The sequence below is a fragment of the Corapipo altera genome, unplaced genomic scaffold (assembly GCF_003945725.1).
Source record: "Corapipo altera isolate COAL_440 unplaced genomic scaffold, ASM394572v1 151, whole genome shotgun sequence".
Lineage (NCBI taxonomy): Eukaryota > Metazoa > Chordata > Aves > Passeriformes > Pipridae > Corapipo > Corapipo altera.
This window is the reverse complement of record NW_020884976.1, coordinates 1,362,993-1,371,740: the sequence shown is the minus strand read 5'-3', so window position 1 is coordinate 1,371,740 and position 8,748 is coordinate 1,362,993. Positions and strand designations below refer to the sequence as shown.

Genomic DNA, 8,748 nt, shown 5'->3' with positions numbered 1-8,748 from the left:
ACCGCCCCGGGCGCGGGGACACCGCCGACAGCGACACCGCCACCGCCGGAGCGACCGGTCACCGCCACCGCCGCAGCCCGGGCGCGGCGGCTCCCGGCGCGGCGCGGGAGGACGGGGCAGAGCGGCGAGGGGCGGCCGGAGGCAGCGGGGCCGGTGCCCATGTGCCCGCGGTCGCGGCGGGGCGATGAGGCCGCGATGAGCACGGCGGGCGAGGGCACCCTCCGGCCCTGGAAGCCCGACCCGGGGCAGGCGGACGGGGGGCGGCCGCCCCCGCCGGGCCCGGCGCTGCCGCTGACCCTGAGCGTGCTGGCCTGGCTGGGCACCGGCACCACCATGGCCGGCCTCAACAAGTGGATCTTCGCGGCGCACGGGTTCCGATACCCGCTGCTGCTCTCCTCGCTGCACATGCTGTCGGGGGTGGCCGTGGGGTACCCGCTGGGCTGGGCGCGGGGTGCCCGCTCCCCGCGGCCCCGCGCCCGCATCTACCTGCTCAGCCTCACCTTCTGCACCAGCGTGGCCCTGGGCAACCTGGGCCTGAGCTACGTGCAGCTGGACGTGGCCCAGGCCGTGGCCACCACCACGCCGCTGGTGACGCTGGTGCTGGGGGTGCTGGGGGGCCGGCGGCCGCACCCGCTGCAGTGCTGGGCCATGGGCCCGGTGTGTGCCGGGGCCGCCTGCAGCATCGCCGGCGGGCTCCGCTTCTCCCAGCCCGGCTGCGGCTTCCTGCTGGCCGCCACCGTGCTCCGCGCCCTCAAGTCCATCCAGCAGAGTAAGTGCCACCTGTCCCTGTCGCTGTCCTGCATGTGCGTCCTCCTCTGGCGCGGCCCCTGGTGCGCGGGCGGGCTGGTGGCACCCCGGTGTCACCGTGGGGCTGGGGACGCTCCCTGCTCGCTCATGCTGCCCACCCTGGCTCTGGTATCACCTCAGTGCCACCCCCCTCCCCACCCTGTACTGGATGTCATCTTAGTGTCACCTCAGCCCCAGTGCCACCCTAGCCCCACCCTGTCCCTGGTGCCACCCTAGTGCCACCCCTTGCCCATCCTGTCACTGGTGTCACCCCAGTGCCACCATGGTGCTGGTGACACTCCCTGCCCGCCCTGGCCCCAGTGCCACTCCATTGTCACCCCAGCCCTGGTGGCACTCTGGCCCCCAGTGTCACCCCTGCCCCAGTGCCAGTTCCATGCCATTCCAGTCCCATTGCCACTTGCTGTCCTCCTTGGCATTGGTGCCACCCTACTGTCACCCCAGTGCCACCCCTTGCCCACTCTGTGCCTGGTGTCACCCCAGTGCTACTCCAGTGCCACCCTTGCCCCCTTGGGGCTGTGTCATGCTCCTGGCCCTGAGGTGATGTGACCTCAGTTTGACCTCAGTGATGATACCATTGGTGTCCCTGTGGTGTCCCCGGCACTGCTGGCTCCTGGTGACACTGTCCCACATCTTGGGGGACAGTGGGGGGGGCACAGGGATACCCAGCCTGCCCCATTCCCATGGGATTCCTGCCAGCACTGTGGGCTCTGGACCCCTGTGAGTCCCCCATTCCCAGGGACTCTGGTGCCACCCGGGCCATGGTGTCCTTGGCAAGTGGCAGTGAGGAGCCAGCCAGGATGTTTCTGGCTGGGAAGGGAGCGTTTCCTCTGGAGCCTGTGACTCAGGGCACTGCAGGGCCGGGCTCTGCTGTGGGGCCCTGTGCCCTCCTGGAGGTCCCTTTGGCTGTACTGAGGTGCTGTGGCCCCCCAAGGGACACCCCTGCCCATCGTGCCACTGCCTTGTTCCCTTGTCACCCCCATGGAACATGGACAGTGGCCCTGGGGAGCCTGGGGGCTGTTCTGTCCCCCATGGACACAGCACTGCCCCTTGTGCATGTCTGTGTGTGGCAGCCAGCCCTGTCGTGCCTGCTGTCCCCACTGTCCCCAGATGACCCAGAGGGGGGACGTGGGGACAATGCTCCAAAACAGGCTGGGGAAGCTGCCCTGTCCAACCCTGTCCTGTAGCACCCTGACCCCCAAACCAGGACACCCCTGAGCCTGGACACTGTCTGAACCAGGGCACCCCATAAAACCAGGGAATCCCAAAAATGGGAAAGTTCTGAACTGGGGTGTCTTCTGAACCAAGGCACCTCCAAAACAGGGAACCCTCAAAGTGGGGGACACCCCCCCAAGGCAGGGGACCCCCAGCCCACAGAAGGGACTGTCCCCTCCATTTCCCCCTTCCCAGTGACCTTTGGGATTTCTTAACTACTTGGGCAGCGAGCAGGGACCCACAGTGGTGGGCGTTCCCATCTGGGGGTGTCCCTGTGGGTGCTGAGTGTCCACCCTGGGTTAGTGCCCCTGCAGGTGCTGGGTGTCCCCCTGGGTTGTCTCACACGTCCCCCTGACTGTCCCCTGTCCCCCCAGGTGTGCTGCTGCAGGAGGACCATCTGGACGCGCTGTCCCTGCTCGGCCTGACGTCCCTGCCCAGCTTCGTGCTGCTGTTCGGGGCGGCCGTGGCGCTGGAGCTGGGCCCCTCGTGGCAGGGGGTGCTGCGCCCCGACGCCGCGCTCTGGGGCTGCGTCCTGCTCAGCTGCCTGGGCTCCGTCCTCTACAACCTGGCCACGTCCTGCCTCCTGTCCCTCACCTCCGCCCTCACGCTGCACCTCCTGGGCAGCCTCACCGTGGTGGGCAACCTGCTGCTGTCCCGCCTGCTGTTTGGCACGCGGCTGGGCGCGCTGGGCTACGCCGGCGTGGCGCTGACGCTGGCGGGGATGGTGCTGTACCACCAGCCCCAGCTCCTGGCCGCGTGCTGGCCCCTGCGGGCGCCGCGGCGGCACCCGCGCCACGAGTAGGGGTCTGAGGGTGGAGCGGGGGCGAGGGAGGCTCTGAGCGAGGGCAGGGGGGCTGCAGAGCTCGGCTCGGCGACCACGTGTGTGTGTGTTGAGGGGTGTCGTGCTGGGCACACGTGTGTGCCAGTGTGTGTGACACTCTGCACGTGTGTGTGACTGTGCACGTGTCTGCCAGTGTGTGACACGCTGAGCGCACGGGTTTGCCAGTCTGCCCACGTGTGTGCTGAGGTGCACAGTGCTGTGCACGTGGGTGTGACTGCGCACACATGTGTGCCAGTGTGTGTGCCACTCTGCACATGTGTGTGCCAGTGTGCCTGGCTCTGTGTGCCCACGGGAGTGCTGAGGTGCACAGTGCTGTGCACGTGTGTGCCCGTGTGTGGCTCTGTGCACATGTGTTTGCTGGTTTGCACAGCTCTGTGCACACACCTGTGGCTGTTTGCACAGCTCTGTGAGCATGTGTTTGCCGGTGTGCACATGTGTGTGCCAGTGTGTGTGACTCTGCACATGTGTGTGCTGGTGTGCACAGTGCTGTGCACATGTATGTGCCAGTGTGTGTGGTACTGTGCACAGGGGTGTGCTGGCATGCACAGCTCTGTGCACACGTATGTGCTGAGGTGCACAGTGCTCTGCACTGCACATCCCTACTGATGTGCAAGGCACTGTGCACAGGTGTGTGCTGGTCTGTACAGCTCTGTGAGCACACGTGTGTTGATGTGCACGTGTGTGTTGTGTGAAGGCTCTACATGTGCAGGCAGGTCTCGTGCACGTGTGCGTTGGTACAGACTGTACATATGTGAGTGTGTGCACAGCTCTGTGTGCGTGTGGCACGTATGTGCTGCTGTGCACAGCTCGGGGGGGGGGTCAGGCAGGTACAGGTGTGCACACAGGCTCTGTGCAGGTACCTGTATGTGTGTGTGTGTGTGTGTGCAGCTGTGTGCCCCAGCTCCACACGTGCGTCCCTGTGTGCACACGCAGACTGGGAATGCTCAGGGACATGGCTGTGGATAAACGACTCTGGATACAGGACTCGGGGCATCCAGCTGCTGTCCTGCCTGGGGAAACAACTGTCTGTCTGTGTGTGTTCATGTGTGTGTGTGTGTGTGCACGTGTGTGTGTGTGCGTTCACACGTGTGTGTGTCACCACTGAGCTCTGCTGGCTGGAGTGGACGCTGGCTGTGTGTAGACACTGTTCTCATGGCCAAACAGGATGCCCAGGACAGGGCAGGTGCGTGTCCCCTCCCCTGTCCCCAACCCCACCGTGTTGTGACAATCCCATGGGGCTGCCGGTGGTGCTGCCAGCGTCACCTTTGTCCCAGCTGTGCCCTTCCAGCCCCCACAGCTCCCTGTCCCCGTCCCTCCCAGCGTGCCGTGGCTGGCACAGACTGGTATCTGTGGCAGAGAGGGCGAGAGCCCGGCTGAGGGGACGGGGACAGCCCAGACCACCCGCCATCGCTCCAGGGCGGTGCCAGGCTGAGGCGTGGGACGGTGCTGGGCTGTGGCACTGCACACACTCACCATGGCAAAGGGACAGCCCTGTGTGTGCCCTGGCACCGCCGGGGGGGCCATTGCCCGCACTGTGGGGGCCATTGCCACGCTCGTGTCTCCGTGCCGGGGCCGAAGGACCCAGCTCCGATTGCACTTGTCCCAAAATAAAGCTCTATTTTTGTCTTACGCCACCCTCGGCTCGCGGTGATCTCCTGCCCGAGAGGGAAGGAAGGGAGGAACCACTCGGTGTAGGGATGGGAAACAGGCATGGAAATGCCTCGGGATGTCCCCGTGGCCGCTGTGTCTGAGGGCTCTGTGCTCCAGTGCAGGGACAGCCGTGGTTTGGCAGCCCCAGGGCTGGCACTGGGACCCCCCCGGGAGGGTGTGGTGACACGGAGAGGAGTCACTGACCGCATGTCCGGGGCTGGTCCTGCTGGGAGCCTCGCCCTGCCCCGGCACAGCACTGGAGCATCCTGCTCCCTGAGTCATGGAATCGTGGAATATCCTGAAGTTGGAAGGGACCCACAAGGATCATCAGATCCAACTCCTGGCCCTGCTCAGGACAGCCCCAACAATCACACCATGTGTTGCCAGTCCGGCCCCTCCAGCCCAGTGACTCACCCCACCGCACAAGCACGACCCTCTTCCCCTGGAAAATCCCTGCTCGCTCCCGCCCTCTTTCCCAAACAGCGATTTGTTTCCATTATCAGGGCAGGAGTTTGGAGGCCACTTCCAGCAGCACCTGGGGAACAGCTCCTTCCCAGCACACACTGGCGGGAGGACAGCTCTCCGGGGTGTGCCGGAGTGCCACGGCCGGTGCCACCTTTGGCAGGTGCTCCAGGTGCAGCTGGAGTGGTGCCCATCCCAAAAGGGACACAAAGGGCCCCCAGTTATCAGCCAACAGCCCCTGTGCTGGCCAGAAACCTGTTTACTTTCTGGGCTCACATTCCAGAGGCTTTTCCATAGCAGGGAGGGTTGGAAGCCCTTTTGGTTTTCTGGGAGGAGTGGAGGGACCTGCAAACCAGCCATCTGTGGGATCACTGGCTCAGGAGCCCTTCCCCAGGGAATTCCTGCCCATCCCAGCTCCTGGACTCATTTGCTGGCACTGGGTCTGCCCAGATCCTGACTCCATCCACAGCTTTGCCTTTTCCACCTTGGATTCCTACTGATTTCTACTTGGTGCCCTACTGCTCCAGGGAGCTGGGCTGGGCATGGGGGTCCCATAGGCTGCATTCCTGGTGGGAGCTGGGAGTTGTGCTGCCCATGGAGGGCAGTGGCAGGAGGGCTGGCCAGGTGAGGTGACCCTCTCTCTGGGTATTTTGGGCCGTGATCTCAGCCCAGTGTCATCCCTGTGCTCCGGCCAGGCCCTGGGAAGGATTGGGTTTCCCACTGGCAGCAGCTGCCCATGTGCTGAGTCCAGCATTGCTCCGGCCAAGCTGGATGAGGGAAAGGCATCCCAGCCCTGGGGGCTTTGTGGAAGGGGAGCAGATGAGACCCCTTTCTGGAGAGCAGCCCCTGGCACGGGGCAGGACCAGCCCAGCAGGGAATGAAGGGCACAGTCCTCGTGTGGGCATGGGGAGGGGTGACCCTCCTGAGGAGGGGTGACAGCTCTGAGAGGTGACAGCAGGAATGGTGGCACCTCCATATGCTTGGAGGTGCTGGCTGGCAAGGAATCATGGAATTATGGAATCCCAGGATGGTTTGGGTTGGAAAGGACCTTAAAGCCCATCCAGTCCCACCCCTTGTTTTGGGCAGGGACACCTCCTACTAGCCCAGGTTGCTCCAAGCCCCGTCCAACCTGGCCTTGGACACTTCCAGGGATCCAGGGGCAGCCACAGCTTCTCTGGGCAACCTGGGCCAGGGCCTCACCACCCTCACTGGGAAGGATTTCCTCCCCATATCCCATCCAATCCTGCCCTCTGGCAGTGGGAAGCTGTTCCCCCTTGTCCTGTCCCTCCATCTCTTGTCCCAAGTCCCTCTCCAGCAAGGAGCTCCAGGTGAAGCATAGAACTCTGAGCTGGGAGAAATTAAATCCAATGGGACAGTTCAGTGATGAGATCCAGCCAGGCAGTTTCTCTTGGATCTGCTTCTAAACCACTGCTGAACCTTCCTTGGAGGCAGCAATGGAATGTGCCAGGATGGTGCTGTGAGCCCTTGGTGCAGGAGCAGGGGAGAGGAAATCCAGGTGGATTTACTGTGTGCCTGGGAGCACAGGGTGGAAATTATCTCTGTTTCAGGACAGGGATTAACTGCTGCCTGTTGGGAGCTCACTGCATTGGCAGGGTGGGATTTGGGATCTGCAGTGGGAGGCAGCAGGGACAAACACTTGCTAATCTGGGGAGCCTGAGCCAGGAAATAATATCCTTCTGGAATATGCTGGGCTGTGCTCTTAAACCATCCACATCACAGTCCTAAAACTGTGTCAGGGACTGTTGTGGCTCCAGAGATGAAATTACGGCAAAGCCTTCTTTAGGGTAGATGGAAGATTGCATTTTTCCTGGCTGGACAACCCAACTCAGGGGGGGCAGAGATCTGAGGATGCTTGAAGCTGCTTAAGCCCAGCTGGAGGCCAGGAGATGGACAGGATGAGCCTTCCAGCACCACATTCTCTGCTCCAGCACCCACAAAATCTCTCTAGAATGTTCCCTTAACCGTTTTGGGGCAGGGGGGCTTCACTGGTGGCTTCACTGCTCACTCTCCATGTCCCAGGCTCCTGCCCCACGCTGAACAGGCTGTTGGCTGAGTCGCCAAATTTCTAGAAGATGAAATCACAGGAGCTTGAAGACATTTTTAAAGTCATAGAATCAAAGAATCATGGAATTGTTAAGGTTGGAAAAGCCCTCTAAGACTATTGAGGCCAGATGTTCTCCCAGCACTGCCAAGGCCACCACTGACCCACGTCCCCAGGTGCCACATCCACATGGCTTTGAAATCCTTTCAGGGATGGGGACTCCACCTCTGCCCTGGGCAGCTGTGCCAGGGCTGGACAGCCCTTTCAGTGAATGAATTTTCCCAATATCCAACGTGACCCTCCCCTGACACAACTTGAGGCTGTTCCCTCTCATCCTGTCCCTTGTTCCCTGAGAGCAGAGCCCGACCCCCCACCTGGCCCCACTCCCTCCCCTCAGCTGGGGCTGTGGGACCCCCTCCAGCTGAAACCAGAATTAACAGATGGGTTGGTGTGAATGATGCCAGAGTGTGCCCAGATGAGGCTTCTGGTTCACAGTGACACGATGACTTCGTGCAAAGATTCCCACTGACAGTGCACTTCCTTGGATTGCTCCCATCCTGGCTTCCCAGACCACCAGGGAATGGGATTCTTCACAAGCAGCTCACCCAAATCATAGAATCGTGGAATGGTTTGAGTTGGAAGGGACCTTAAAGATTGTCTCATTCCAATGCCCTGCCATGGGCAGGGACAATAACCATGGATCTTCCAAGGGAGGCCAAGGCACCTCCTGAAAAAGCCTTTGGGCAAGCAGATTGGGGGAAGGAATGGTCAGGACATCTTTGGGTCTCTCCCAGTCAGAGATGCTGCCTGTGCTCTCCATTCCCTCTCTGGAATGCAGCAGATGATGGGACTCTGGGTTGCTGCCTCAAAACCCAAAGCTCTATCCCAGTAAGGAAAAACAGCTGTTGGTGACACTCCAAGTATCCTGACTCACAGTAAGTTGCTGTCCTGCCTCAGCAGCACAGTTTGTTCTGGAATAAAACAACACTCCCCAAGCACGTGGTGGTCTCAGAGTCCCTGTCAGGGCCCTGGAACAAATGAGATGTGAAAACTGGGCTGATTTTATTTATAGCAAGATTCTCCATCGCTGGTGTATCTCAAACCCCCTGCACTCCCAGCAGCACAGACTTCATGCTCCAGCCCCTCAGAAGAGCTTATTTCCAGTGCTCTGGTATGGATCTAGAAGAACTGCTGCTGGTTTTCCCTGGATTTCCTGCCAAGAGGTCACACCAGCTTGTTGTACTCAGAGCAGCTGCATTACTCTTGCTTCGTTTCCACAACCCCGGGGCACCATCCCTGCCGGAGAGCTGAGCCCCCGGAGCCTGCGGATGCTGAAGTTTGTGCTGGTCGTGTCCCTGCCCAGGAGCTGCTGTTGGGCTGTGTCAGGGGATGGCAGGATTCGACCCTGGAGAAAACCAACCATGTCCTGGGCTGATCCTCCAGCGTGGGCAGCAGGGCAGGGGGGATTCTGCCCCTCTGCCCCCTCGGGTGAGACCCCCCTGCAGAGCTGCTCCAGCCCTGGGGAACAGCACAGGGAGTCGTGGAGCTGCTGGAGAGAGTCCAGAGGAGGCCACGGAGATTAGAGGGATGGAGCACCTCTCCTATGTGGAAATGCTGGGAGAACTGGGATTGTTCAGCCTGGAAAAGAGAAGGCTTCAGGATGACTTTGTGGCCTTCCAGTACCTGAGAAGGAACCTCCAAGAGAGATGGAAAG

At 61.5% G+C, this 8,748-nt stretch overlaps 1 protein-coding gene and 1 long non-coding RNA gene across 2 annotated transcripts in view; one reads left to right on the top strand and one right to left on the bottom strand.

Annotated features, from left to right (window-relative positions):
* Nucleotides 1–10: 10 nt before the first annotated feature.
* On the top strand, nucleotides 11–4,494 carry SLC35E4 (solute carrier family 35 member E4). The gene is made up of 2 exons (XM_027665521.1): nucleotides 11–769; nucleotides 2,394–4,494. Exons 1-2 carry the CDS (start codon nucleotides 160–162, stop codon nucleotides 2,819–2,821), a joined length of 1,038 nt encoding a protein of 345 aa, XP_027521322.1. The 5' UTR covers nucleotides 11–159; the 3' UTR covers nucleotides 2,822–4,494.
* Nucleotides 4,495–8,084: 3,590 nt separating this feature from the next.
* LOC113957760 overlaps nucleotides 8,085–8,748 on the bottom strand; it is a 998-nt gene continuing 334 nt past the window's right edge. The window contains exon 2 of the long non-coding RNA XR_003531288.1: nucleotides 8,085–8,439. This is a non-coding gene — a long non-coding RNA (uncharacterized LOC113957760). The remainder of the gene's footprint in view (nucleotides 8,440–8,748) is intronic.

Bases quoted from the DNA above. Each gene is read 5' to 3' on its own strand.
- SLC35E4 (XM_027665521.1), top strand. From the start codon at position 160: ATGTGCCCGCGGTCGCGGCGGGGCGATGAGGCCGCGATGAGCACGGCG. The intron at 770-2,393 runs GTAAGTGCCACC...CTGTCCCCCCAG, and splicing joins CCTCAAGTCCATCCAGCAGA to GTGTGCTGCTGCAGGAGGAC.